Source organism: Astyanax mexicanus, chromosome 6 (genome assembly GCF_023375975.1).
Source record: "Astyanax mexicanus isolate ESR-SI-001 chromosome 6, AstMex3_surface, whole genome shotgun sequence".
Classification (NCBI taxonomy): domain Eukaryota; kingdom Metazoa; phylum Chordata; class Actinopteri; order Characiformes; family Acestrorhamphidae; genus Astyanax; species Astyanax mexicanus.
The window spans coordinates 34,501,343-34,515,000 of record NC_064413.1 but is presented as its reverse complement, the minus strand read 5'-3'; the positions used below and the strand labels follow the sequence as shown (position 1 = coordinate 34,515,000).

The window sequence follows — 13,658 nt, the reverse complement described above, 5'->3', positions numbered from 1 at the left end:
CTGCTTCCTCATTCAGTCTCTATTTTCTTTAAACTGCTTCACAATCTTTTAAGAGATTTAAAAGTGGCCAACCCCATATCCACCAGACTTTTCCACATAACCCAAAAAGGATAGTGTTGTTATTTTTGATGGGCTCTTGGAAACTCACAGATCTGTGGCACAACAGTAAACTCTTAAGCTTTTTAACTTTTAAACTACAGATCTGCTTTGTGGACCACAATGACATGAACTGCTTTGTGGAATACAATGACCTGTGTATATCACTGCCTTTCCTGTGACAGACTATGGTTTGACATCCCACTTGGGAAATCACACCGTGCTACACCAAAAAGAGTCCTTGGGTACGACTCTTAAAACAGTGCTTGCTTTTATAATCTGATTAAGATGTTAGTCAGTCTGGAGAAGAGATTATTCTGCCCTACAGACTAGAAACAGGGCTGGTGTGACCATGCCTTTTCTTTTTCAGAAAAGCTTAGCTATTCTAAAGAAATCCAACATAACACTTCAATTTTGTAATTTAAAATGTCTGTTTATCTAGTTATACCTCTATATAATTATATTTTCACTTCCAGTGCTTTCTACGTGCATTTTCCACTACGCAGTTTCATTTTCAAGTATCAGCAGAGAAATACTAATTTTGTTTTGCTGACTGGAATCGTCACCGTCATGCAAAACCTCCATCTTGTTTTAGCTTAAAATTGTAACACTCCCAATGTCAATGTCAATTTAACACTAATATTAAATTGCCCAGTACAGTATTTCAGAATGTAAGATAAATGAGTAGACCAGTACAAATGCTCCAAATGGACTAGGAATGAAATCTTTTGTTACAGAGGAAATCAAAACATTTTTTTATCCTTCCTGTAAACATAGATGCTGTCTCAACAGTTTGACAACCTATTGATTTGGTGCCCACTAAATAGATTTATAGTCACAAATTCTATAAAAAATAGTATTCATTAAATGGATAATGGAATTTTGGAAAGTTGTCAAAAGGTATTATTATTTCCAAGAGGCAGTGTTAATGATGAGGTTGTGACTTTGTTGTTGATAACAAATAATGTCTGCAACCTCTGTGTTTGCTGAACTTCTACAGAGTTCGTACGGTCATGAAAAACCTGGGAAAAGTCATGGAATTTGAACATAGCAACTTCCAGTCCTGGAGAATTTTGGAAAAATAAAAACTCCCATAATGTTTTGGAAAAGTCATGGAAATTTTGATATTTTTTTCTGTTTATCGACTGAGAGAAGCTGTTTTGGTTCTAAACATTTTTTATTTACAAATTTACTTTAAATTAGTTAACTGGCTTCGTGGGTCCTTCTCTGACTGGAATTTTAGCTGCACTATAACTGTAAATTCACACAGAGAGAAAAATGATAATGCTGTCTATTTTCATTTGGAAAAAATGTAAGGCATAGATGTGTTTTTTCATCCATTTTAGGGAAGATAAAAGCCTACGTTTTTATATGGATTTTTTGTTTTATTTTCCATGTCTGTACTGATGCTTTAAAGATGTAAAGATCGTGCAGCGACATGAAAAGACACGAAACAGTCATGGAATCTTATTGGTTATTAAAAATTGTATGAACACATTTATATCCAGTAAAATATGGATACAGGAATACTACAGAGTCTCGGTGGTGTGTTGGAGCTGCAGTGATGAGATGATCTGAGAGAAGCCGCTGCTGCCGCTCGGTTGTGAAAGAGGCGTTTTAAGATGAACTCGCCTTACTAGGAAGTTCTCACAGGCGGGTTAGCTTTTAACGCTCATCCAGAAGTGAAGCGGAAACGGGCGAGGCGGCTCAGAGTTTTAAGACTTTCTGCGACATTAGCGAGCGTTTTGTCTTCTGCTGGGAGAGATATGGAGGAGGAGGAGGGAGTGCTGGCCCTGCGGCAGTACATCTGCAGCCTGGACCCTGCGACTTTACCCCGCATCGTGCAGGTCTGCTCTGGGGTCTATTTCCAAGGTGGGTAATGTTTTATTTTGTAACTCGGTTTAGATCAGCTCTCATCCTGCTCTCCTGAAAGGGGTTTGAGTACAGGACAATGTAAAAGACTTGTCTAAAGAAAAAAAAAATAAATGTTTGATGTTTTCATAAGACTTCATGATAACTGTTTTTGTTTAAATTATATTTTGTGTCATAAATGATTGTGATAAATTATTAGGCTGTTATGCCTTTTTAAAAAGCAGTATATACAGCTCTGGAAAAAAAATAAGAGACCGCTTCAGTTTCTGAATCAGTTTCTGTGAATTTGCTATTTATATGTATATGTTTGAGTAAAAAGTACATGGTTGTTTTATTCTATAAATAAGTTGTTTATTCTATAAACTAAATAAGACACCATTACTCCCAAATTCCAAATACAGCCATGGAAAAACTTAGGAGACCATTTCAGTTTCTGAATCGGTTTCTCTTATTTTGCTATTAATAGGTATATATTTGAGTAAAATGAACATTTGTTGTTTTATTCTATAAACTACACATAACATTTCTCCCAAATTCCAAATAAAAAAATATTGTCATTTAGAGCATTTATTTGCAGAAAATGAGAAATGTCTGAAATAACAAAGAAGATGCAGAGCTTTCAGACCTCAAATAATGCAAAGAAAACAGGTTTATATTTACAAAGATTATGAGTTTATGAGATTGAGTTTAGAAATCAATACTTGGTGGAAGAACCCTGGTTTTTAATCACAGTTTCGATGCATCTTGGGGCATGATCTCCACCAGTCTTACACACTGCTTTTTGATAACTTTATGCCACTCCTGGTGCAAAAATTAAGGCAGTTCAGCTTGGTTAGATGGCTTGTGATCATTCCTCTTGATTATATTCCAGAGGTTTTTAATTAGGTAAATTCAAAGAAACACATAATTTTTAAGTGGTCTCTTATTTTTTCGGTTTATAAAGGATAATCAGACATTGTTAGTCTAATATTGCTGTTATTATTATTATTATTATTATTATTATTATTATTATTAAGGATACAAATTAAGTAATCCATGTTTTCCAACAAAGTTTACACACAATTTATGTGAATAAGCTCTCCATAATGGGTTATATTAAGGTCAGCTAAAACGACTGCGGTCATGACTCTATATAGTACGATAAATCTATACCATAATTGTTGTGACAGGCTTTACGTCTCTTGACCTCAGGCTTATTGCCGTGCCATCATGTCATCATGTTTTGGTTTGGAAACTGGAGCCACTCGGGCATTGACCATGATCAGGAGAAAATGATCTAATGTAAAATCATCAACACGTTTAGCGTTAAAATAACACTGTGCTTCTTCAAGTGTTACACCAACAATGTACATTTCACACTGGCAAAATGTGCTGTGTAGGACTGTGGCAGTATGTTTGTGTGAAAAAGGGAGTTAGTACATTTAAAACTGTGTAACTGCAAAAAATAACACAATACATAAACTCAAATTAAGCAGACAATCTCTTTTATTTAACGCATGTCTGACATAAAATAATAATAATAAAGAGTTGCAGACAAGTACATACAATAATATGGACACAGACAAAATTCAAATCACAGATAAAAATATTATAAAATCAACAACGAGAAATTTTATGTAAATTTTATGTAAAATTATTTTACTTAAAATTGTTATGCCACTTAAAAAATTTATTTACATAAGTAAAATCTATTAATTTGTCATAAAAAATCCAGTATTTGTCCTACAGAAATGTCCAACAGGCTGTAACTGTGTAAGACATTGTAGCTCCGACATTGCAGCTCTACTAGCTAGTCCATCAAGTACTTTGTTATAGCACACTCTGTGTGATCAAAACACAGCACATACAATAATATAGAAAATAAAAAACAATATAAAATAATATTTTAAAATGAAAGATTTGTTAAATCAGTGCATATATAATAACATTATATTATAAATATATTATTTAATATTTAATTAGGTGATGCCATTAAAATACATTATAATTGACAGCAGCAGCTGCATCAAATGTGAAAAGCATGGGTTTTACACAACGTGCTGCTTCAGTAACACTTTGACCACATCTCAGTTTTGTGAAATGCCACATTGACACACAGCATTTTATTGTTTTCAGGCTCTATCTATGAGCTGTCGGGCAGTGAGGTGTGCCTGTCTACAGGAGACTTAGTGAAGATCATTGGTTTGGAGCTCCTGTCCGTGTGTTGTGAGGATATCGCCACCAACACCACATTTGAATTGCCTATGGAACATTCAGGTGAGCAACAGTGAATAAATACAGAAAAATGAACAGTTCTCATATTTGATATTAGAGCATTGAGCTGTTTTAAAAAAAATGCTAGGTTTTATGTTCGGTAATTTCACTCATGAAACTGAATGATGACAGCATTGAGAACTCTTTATATTATATTTGTGAATATGTGTCATATCTGTGGATTTAAATATAGCCATGTTCAATGATATTTTTTGAAGATAAAGGTAATTGTTCATTTTGAGGTATGTATGCAAAGACCTTGTGCCATTTGTGTAAAATCTAATAATTCATGAAATGCATACAATGGGTATGATGGGTACTTTTAGCTACTGATGTATTAGTTACTCCTTTCTTGTACATACACAAAACATTGTATAATTATTTTTACTTAACAGGGAAGAGAATCATTGTGCAGCTGAGCCATGTAAATAACCCCTTAGTCCCCTTGATCCCTAAGTTATTTAAGCAGAAATTTAACCAAATAAAACTAATGAATTTCAGCTGATCACAGACAGTGTTGAATGCATTCAGCCTGGCTAAATTTTAAATTTTAGCAATACTCATTTTAAAACAAGTAAAATATAAGCCATGATACAAAGGGCAGAGAAATTAGGAAATAAGTTAAATATATCACTCTGTAAAGGGTTTGACCCTGCGAAAGATCACAGTAAGCGTCACTAAACTACAGTAAGCGCTATTACAGTGCCGTGAAAAAGTGCCCCTTTACATTCTTTTTTGTCATACTTACATTTTTTCATATTATCAAACAAGCTTTAATATCAAATATAACTTGAGTAAGTATTAAAAAAAACTTTTTAAATGATGATTTTATTTATTAAAGGAAATAAACTATCCAAACAAATCTAGCCCTTTGTGAACAAGTGTTTGCATTCAGAATTTAACTGCGATTAGTCACACTTTTTGGAAAGATGAGTTAAATTTTACTAACCACAACCAGGCCTGAATTCTGCCAGATCTATAAAGAAATCAATTAAATAGATCTTGTCTGAAAACATAAAACAGCTAAAAGATCTCAAATAGCAACACATTATATCTAAAGAAAATCAAAAACAGATGAATAAACAAAGTCATTGACATCCGTCAGTTTAGAAAAGGTTACAGTCATTTCTAAGGCTTTGAGACTCACAGGGGACCACAGTGACAGCTATTGTTCAAAATGGAAAAAACATGGAACACTGGTTAACCTTACCAGGAGTGGCCGGCCTACCAAAATTATTCCAAAAGGGCATGGACAACTCATCCAGGAGGTCCTAAAATAACCCAGAACAACATTTAAAGAACTGTAGGACTCACTTGCCTTAGTTAAGGTCAGTGTTAATGATTTCAATAATAAGAAAGAGACTGGCTGAAAATGGTATCCATGGGAGAGTTCTAAGGCAAAAAACACTGCTGACCAAAAAGAACACAATGGCCCATCTCACATAACACATAATTTAAGAAAAAGAACATCCTACTGAAAGTAAAACATGGTGGTGGTAGTGTGATGGTCTGAAGCTGCTTTGCTGCTTTAGGGCCTTGACAACTTGCTGTAGTAGATGGAACCAGGAATTCTGTTGTTTAACCAGACATCCTGAAGGAGAACGTCCTGCCATCTGTTTGTGACAATGATCCAAAGCACATGAACCAAAGTCCACCTCTGAATGGAAAAAATGAAGGTTTTGGAGTGGCCTAGTCAAAGTCTGATTAAGATGCTGTGGCATGATCTTAAACAGGCTTGACATGCTCAAAAACCCCTCCGATTGGGCTGAAATAAGATAGTTCTGTAAAGAAAAAAAATCCTCCACAAACATGTGAAGGACTCATTGCCATTTATCGGTAAAGCTTAATTGCAGGTTCAAGATGCACACTACAAATACATGGAAAGTGCTATAAGGGTAAATAGAGTAATTATATAAGTGCACCTCTAACCTAAAAACTTTAGGGTGTGTGCTGTTAGATTTGCATGGTATTTTTGGAAGTGGTTTAGAGAAAGAAAGAGTTGACTCAGACATTCCTTTTAATTGTTCTCTCACTGTTCTGTGTTAAAGTGAAATAACAGTTTTTTTTGCTGATATTCTAGTTTGTGCCTGTGTACTGTTACACCCGTGCAGTGTTCAACCCCTGTTCCAAACAAGTTGTGTAGTGGGATGCTGTGCAAATTGTAAATAATGTGAATACAAAACAGAATGCAATGATTTGCAAATATCATAAACCCACAATTTATTAACAATAAAACATACAACGCATATGTTAACAGTGAGACATGTAACCATTTTACGAAAAACAACTGGCTGGAAAAGTAAGTGGTACTAATAAAAACAGCTACTCTAGGAGCAATTTGCAGGTAACATGAATGACTGCATATAAAAAAAATAATAATTTTAGAGGCAGATGTTCACAAGTATACAACATTGTGGAACAATTTCATAAAATCTTTTTCAACCAAAAAATACGAAAACTGCACTGTAGATTAAGATATGTCTCTTTATCTACAGTACATAATATAATCCAAAAGATTCAGAGAATCTCGAGAAATCCCGGTGTGTACGGGACAAGGCCTTAAGTCACAATTGGAAGCTGGTGAAGTCCACAGGCAGCACTGCATTAAAAACTGGCATAATTCTGTGCTGGAAATCACTGCATGGGCCAAGAAACACCTGAATTATTGTCTGTGAGCACACTGTACTGTGCTGTGTCGTGCAAAGAAAAAGTCAGCACCACTGCCACTACCTTTTCTGAGCTTTGGCCCAGAAAAAGATGATGGCGTTTATTTCCCAACTTTTTAAAAATGTGTTGCTGCCATCACATTCTAAATAAGTTAATGTTTTCATGAACTGGTAAAATATCTTATTTTTAACATATAATATGCATTCTGTGTTCTATACATCATGTCCTATTTTTTTTATTGGGCATTTTTAGGAGATCCTGGCCTGCAAAAATCTTTTACTTGCAAAATAATCTCTACATTTTGTGCAGACCAGTAGAGATGTTGTGGTAAGACCTTTAATGAGCAGCTCAAGCTTAAAGACTTAGCGTGTTTGAGGTAAAGCAGTTCTGCAAAAGCTCAAATTCCTTCCTGACATTGCAAAAGGTTGCTATTATGGGTAATAGAAGCTAGACTTTATCTCTTATAAATATATATATAGGACAGTTGCTTATTGCTTTAATGCTTATTTTGATCAAGGGTATTAAAAAGAGTTGCTTTTCTTGGAGTATCTGTCACTACTGTGATTTTGCAGAAATCCCAGACCTGATATTTGGTATGGTGCTAAAAAGCTCATTACAGAGTTCTTCAGTCCTGGTCCTATCAATGCTCTGCCTTGTAATTCTATGTACTTTTATACAAGCTGTGTGTTGTGATTGCACATCTGTGTCAGCAGAAGTTGAAACTTAAAAGAAACTGAATTTAATAGTAGCGGTGTCCACAAACAGTTAGACACAGAGTTTACTATTTAGAAGACACATATTTATTCACCAAATGATTGCACTGTAAAACACTTTGCCTTGCCATAAAAAATGACAATTATTTGTTTTAATATTATTCTCTTCTATTAAATGCATTTTAACATCTAAAAACATTAAGTTTGACAAATATGCAAAAGTACAGAAAATAAGGGAAGTGGCAATAAATATTTCATTAAGCTGCCAACCTCTTCTTTGTAAACACCCCTGGACTAGAATTAATACTATTTAATTTTTTGTCCGTGTCAAGCAGAGCACTAATAGGATCAGGGATGTTTCAGATTAGTGTGATAGGGTGAGTGTAGTTTGCGTAGAGTGTTCTCTTTCTACGTTAGGTGACAATAAATATAGACTGACTGAATGTAGAGTATGGTTCATGTGGTTTTCACACACCTCAGGGTGTTCATACTGCGGTGTCCAGAATAGACCAGCTTGCACAAAAGTCGGCGCTACATACAGGGTGACTAAATGTTTCTCAACAAATATATTATGCTATAGAGGATTAAGAGTCTTTTCTTTTAAATTGAAAGCAGTATTGTTTCTGAGTGTGAAGAAGAAGAAAAGATATAGCTGGTAAAATATTGTAACAATACTGCTGATAAAAGAGCTACTGTGAACATGGAGATAACATGGAGGAACTGCTTTCTCAGTCTTTATCTGCTCATTCATGCATCAGAATGAGGAATGATTAGACCAAGTTATTGATAAAATAACCAGATATTTCTCACGTCACGTTAGGATATATGTATACGTATCAGTATTTAATAATATATATATGATGTAATTGAAAATCTCATTTATTTAACTGACATTGAATATTTTTTATTAAATTATTTTATAAATGTATTATTAAAAAATATGTAATGATGTAATACTCTGTACAACTAACACAGTTAGATATTTAGTATTACACTTAATTTGGTTTTCTTAAGATATTCATATTTTATTGTGTATATAATAATTTCTCCTAAGCTTATCAATATTTATTTTAGTCATATTGCTTAGGCGTAACTGTAGTCCATCCGTTTTGTTTGCATACTTTTATTATCCTCCTTTGTATTGGATTGGATTGTACAGTGCCTTGCAAAAGTATTCGGCCCCTTGAGCTTTTCAGACTTTTGCCACATTTCAGGCTTCAGACTTAAAGATATGAAATTTTAATTTTTAGTGAAAAACCAACAACAAATGGGACACATTTGTGAAGTGGCACAAAGTTTATTTGATATTTTAATTGTTGTTAAAATTTCTGGTTTCATCTGACTAGAGCACCTTCTTCCACAAGTTTGGTGTGTCTCCCAGATGGCTTGTGGCAAATTTTAAACAAGACTTTTTATGGGTATCTTTGATAAATGGCTTTCTTCTTGCCACTCTTTCATAAAGGCCAGATTTGTGCAGTGTACATCTGATTGTTGTCCTATGGACAGAGTCTCCCACCTCAGCTGTAGACCTTTGCAGTTCATCCAGAGTGATCATGGGCCTCTTGGCAGCATCCCTGATCAGTCTTCTCCCTGTTTAAGCTGAAAGTTTAGAGGGTCTTAGTAGAGTTGCAGTGGTCTGATACTCCTTCCATTTCAATATGATCACTTGCACAGTGCTCCTTATGATTTTTAAAGCTTGGGAAATTTTTTTGTATCCAAATCCGTCTTTAAACTTCTCCACAATAGTATCTCGGACCTGCCTGGTGTGTTCCTTGGTCTTCATGATGCTCTCTGCGCTTTAAACAGGACTCTGAGACTATCACAGAGCAGGTGCGTTTATACGGAGACTTGATTACACACAGGTGGATTCTGTTTGTCATCAATCATTTAAGTCATTGGATCATTCAGAGATCCTCACTGTACTTCTGGAGTGAGTGTGCTGCACTGAAAGTAAAGGGGGCAATTAATATTGCAAGCCCCACTTTTCAGTTTTTTATTTCTAAAACAATGTTTAAAATATCCAATACATTTTGTTCCACTTCATGATTGTGTCCCATTTGTTGTTGATTTTTCAAAAAATCTTTATGTTTGAAGCCTGAAATGTGGCAAAAGGTTGAAAAATTCAAGGGGACGAATACTTTTGCAAAGCACTGTATGATGTAGAGCCTACCATTCTCTGTTGCATCAAAACCCACAAACCACCACATGTCATGGATCACAGTCAGATCACCAGTCACTAGCTTTACAGTTTGAATGTGGTTAGTGTGTTCAAATGCTATGTCTGGGTTGTTTCTCTGCCCAAAATAAATCTTTGAATTTGTTTGTGGAAAACACATTTTTACAGAGGTCGTTGTTTTTATCTATTATTCTACATTGAAGCTTAAATAATTGCAAACAGGGTTTTCATTTTGGTTAAATAATAGGTTTGCTGTAGTTAAAGCTTAAAGCTTTTGAAAGTATATAAATAAGAAAGCGGTATACAATAAATTATTTTTTACCTATTAAATAAACATTATTAAGTTTAATTTACAGAATTTTCAATTAATTGATTTATAAACTCTGTCAATAGTAATACACTGATGAAATTCTCTGTTTTTCCCCTCATAATCTCGTGTTATAACCATCAGTTTTCATACCATGTTATACCACTGCACCACAGCCCTAATGACCTGACCTGGCCACGATGGGCATTGTAAATATGTTTTGGACCATAAAAACAATATCTAATCTTTTAAAGATATTTTAAAACCCTTCCAAGAAGTCTGCACATCTACAACACTCTACAACTGTCGATGTGATTTCACTCACTTCAATAATCAAGCGAAAGCCAAAATAAATGTCACACTGTTTTAATCATCTGCAGCTGGTGCACTCTATTTAGTTTTAAGAAGTAATAAATGTGGGGGTGTCCTAACTTTGTCATTACAAAAAAAAAAACATTTAGTCATTTTCATTAGCTCTTCCTCTCAGTAGTGTTAAAATACGAATTAATATATTTTATATTATAAATATATTTTATATATTTGTTAAATACAGCGGTTTTCATATGTTTTTCCACATGACTGTATATACTATACACTGCATTCAGTTTCTCAGAAACTTTATTATAATTAAATACATACCGATGAATTTATTACCATTAATTACAATTTTAAAAAATAACTGCTGGAGAGCTAATGTCAAAACTCTAAATAAAAAAAATAAAAAATAAAAAAACTGGTGTCTAAAAGTATTAGTCAAGCTAAGCTTATTAATACTAAACACTAATAAAGCATATATGTACAGGATGTGTGTTTTTAGCATGCCAATAATTGTAAGTACAAGGAAGGTGTCCTAATATCAGAGGTAATCAAGGGTACAAAAAGTCTATTGCTAATATTTGTAACTATGCTTTATAATTAAATGGAGACTTAAACTTCTTAAAGTTCTGACATTATTTTGACAAAGTCATTTTAAAAGTCTTATTCTGATTATTAATTTCTTGTTGTTGATAGGTCTGTTCAAACTGGTTCCTGAGGAGTTCCCCTACAATACAATTGAAGAGATGGTAGGCCTGCAACCTGTTGGGGTGGACGCCTGTGGCTCCTTCATCTTTGTCAGTAGAAATGAATTAATCATAGAGAACTTCACAGTGTCTGCTGGAACAGAGATAACCCTGCTATCTGTGGAGGCTTTAGAAGATGGGAAGACCTATGCTCGCTGTCAGCTGATGGGCCAGCAGGGAGTTTCTGCAGAGGTGTTTATTCCCTTCTCATGCCATGGAGAGTTCTACGAGTGTGAGAATGAACGTGGCTACTCTTTGCAGGAGATCATGCTCTCAGACAGGCTGTGCAAGCGCCGCTTCCGCAAAACAAAATCAAAGAAATGTGGTGGTCCCTTGATTTTTACTCCCATCTACCAAGTCCAAGGAATCATGCACAGTGTGTATTAGCAATATGTCTAATCCAGGGGTGTCCAATGTTATTGGCAGAGGGCGATTGGGGCCGCAGGTTTTTATTCCAGTAAAAAAGAGGCATTTGTTGTTTGAAGACTGACCCATTGCTTAAACAAATGCATCAAGCACCTAGAATAATGCTGCATCCTCAGTTGTTGATTGTGCAGAATTCTTAATTCTGACATCGGGGTTGGTGAGGCTCTCCACACGTTCCTAGTAGAAAACCCAGATATTGAAGCTCTAATAAATGCAACATATAAACCTCCAGCCAACCCTAAGCAGATAAGATTGGACACCAATGGTCTAACCTAATAGCTCTTATGATCATCGCTTTGTGTAAACGCTTCAATATTGAATGCCTTTTATTTTTGCTTTTTTTTTACAGTGAGAAAGAATATTGTGAAGTTCCCCTCCAGTCTGGAAGTAGATGTAATTGATGTGACTGAACAGTGTAAAGATTTAACATTTGTAACTCCACTGTCCATGGCTGAGGTAGTCACTCAGCCTAAAGAGGCCTTTCCTACCATGGCCGAGATTCTGGAGGAGCCAGTGGCCAATCGTTTCTTTTGTAGCAGTTGGTTCAGTGAACTGCAAAAGGGCAAAAATCTTGTGTTGCACAAGTATATAAATGATACCCCACTGGTGTTAGCATGCACTCCTAAAGGAAGGAAGGCTCAACAATACTTCTTGATTTTAAGTGAATATGGTGGCCAAATGCGGAGAAGGGCAAGAGAGTTTAGCTCAGTATATGAGCTCTATGTTGCTTTCTCTCGCTCTCCTGGCTTGAAAGTGAGTGTGACGAGACACTGTGAAGCCGTAGAAGAAGAAGGAGTACCTGCTCTTAGTGTGGGTGAGCAGCTGGAGGTCTTAAAATTACAGACAGTGGATGTGGCAGAAGGTGAATCGGGATCTACACAGAAAGTGGAGAGCCTGATCTGCAGAAGGATCATGGAGGATGAGGATGAGGATGATGATGATGACGACGACGAGGTGAATCAGGATGGGATGACAAAGGATACCTGCTTGCCTCTGTTCACTGAAGCCAATTTTGTAGAGACAATTTCTGACAAGAAAAAGTATTGTTTAGCAGAATTAGGAAAGAACTTTAGCTTACCCCTTGAAGTGAAAGTGGCAAGTCGCGATAAAACGCTGGAAAAAGACCCGCTGGCAGGGTTAACAGCACTGAAACTGGAAGAGGCTTTAAGCGAAACCATGGTGCTTGCTAGCCTGCCTGGCAGGCCAGAGCAATGCTTTGCATTACCAATCAACTGGTTACAAATGTCTCTCTCCTTCACCTCAGACCCGCTGCCCTGGGCGGATGGCCAAAATCCACAGCCTCACCTGGAGACAGTCATTGAAGTAACTGACCATTTCTACCATGAATATCACAGGTCTACACAGTCCAATATGGCTCCTCCTCCACGTCCTCCAAAACGCAAGCAAGCATCACAAAAAAACCCTAAATCACGTGCAAAGGCTAAAGCTGATACTGCCAACCCCAAAACTAACAAACTCACTGAAAATCTAGACAGCCTGTCTCTGAGCTGCACAAAATCCACTGAAAACAGGCGTGCTCCCCCACCTGTACCATCTGAAGTAAGTGTTTCTTTACACCTCATCTTTAATTCTGAGAACTGATAGAAATAGATTTCCTTTTGAAGACAAAAACAAGTTCCCCTTTCTTCACATGAAGTAATTTGGTCAGTCTCAACTTGAAAAAATATGTGCTGTTTTCCTTTCTTTATGCAAATCAGTCTTCAGATAAACCCCCACCATTGGTACCTAGAAAGAGTTCCTCAGAAAGTTTCAGTACAACCAACACATATGTTCAGACCCCAAGAAAACAGAAGAAAAAGCAGCGGAACACAGGTCAGTCATTTTAAAAAGACTCTCAAATTGTGACCTTTAAAATTCACTTCAACAGATATATACTGCTTCTGATCTACATACATAAATATGTATTTTCAAATTTCTTCCTAAACAGCGAGGGCGTCCTCAGACAGTGACCATGACTATGAATCTGTGGAAGACATGCTAAATGTTCCTGACAGCATCATGTTTTACTAGCTCCGTAGGATCTATCAGGATGTGAGAAGAGTTAGCAGAATGTTTCTCAAAATATA

The 13,658-nt window shown here is 35.8% G+C and overlaps 1 protein-coding gene across 1 annotated transcript in view; it reads left to right on the top strand.

The window, feature by feature from the left end:
• Positions 1-13,645, top strand: part of themis2 (thymocyte selection associated family member 2) — a 16,489-nt gene extending 2,844 nt beyond the window's left edge. The window contains exons 1-6 of the mRNA XM_007249601.4: positions 1-1,968; positions 4,084-4,224; positions 11,096-11,521; positions 11,921-13,131; positions 13,290-13,404; positions 13,520-13,645. The exon at positions 1-1,968 is cut by the window's left edge and continues 2,844 nt beyond it. Coding sequence (XP_007249663.2) covers positions 1,863-1,968; positions 4,084-4,224; positions 11,096-11,521; positions 11,921-13,131; positions 13,290-13,404; positions 13,520-13,602 — 2,082 coding nt within the window. The 5' untranslated portion in view covers positions 1-1,862 and the 3' untranslated portion in view covers positions 13,603-13,645. The remainder of the gene's footprint in view (positions 1,969-4,083; positions 4,225-11,095; positions 11,522-11,920; positions 13,132-13,289; positions 13,405-13,519) is intronic.
• Positions 13,646-13,658: the final 13 nt, after the last annotated feature.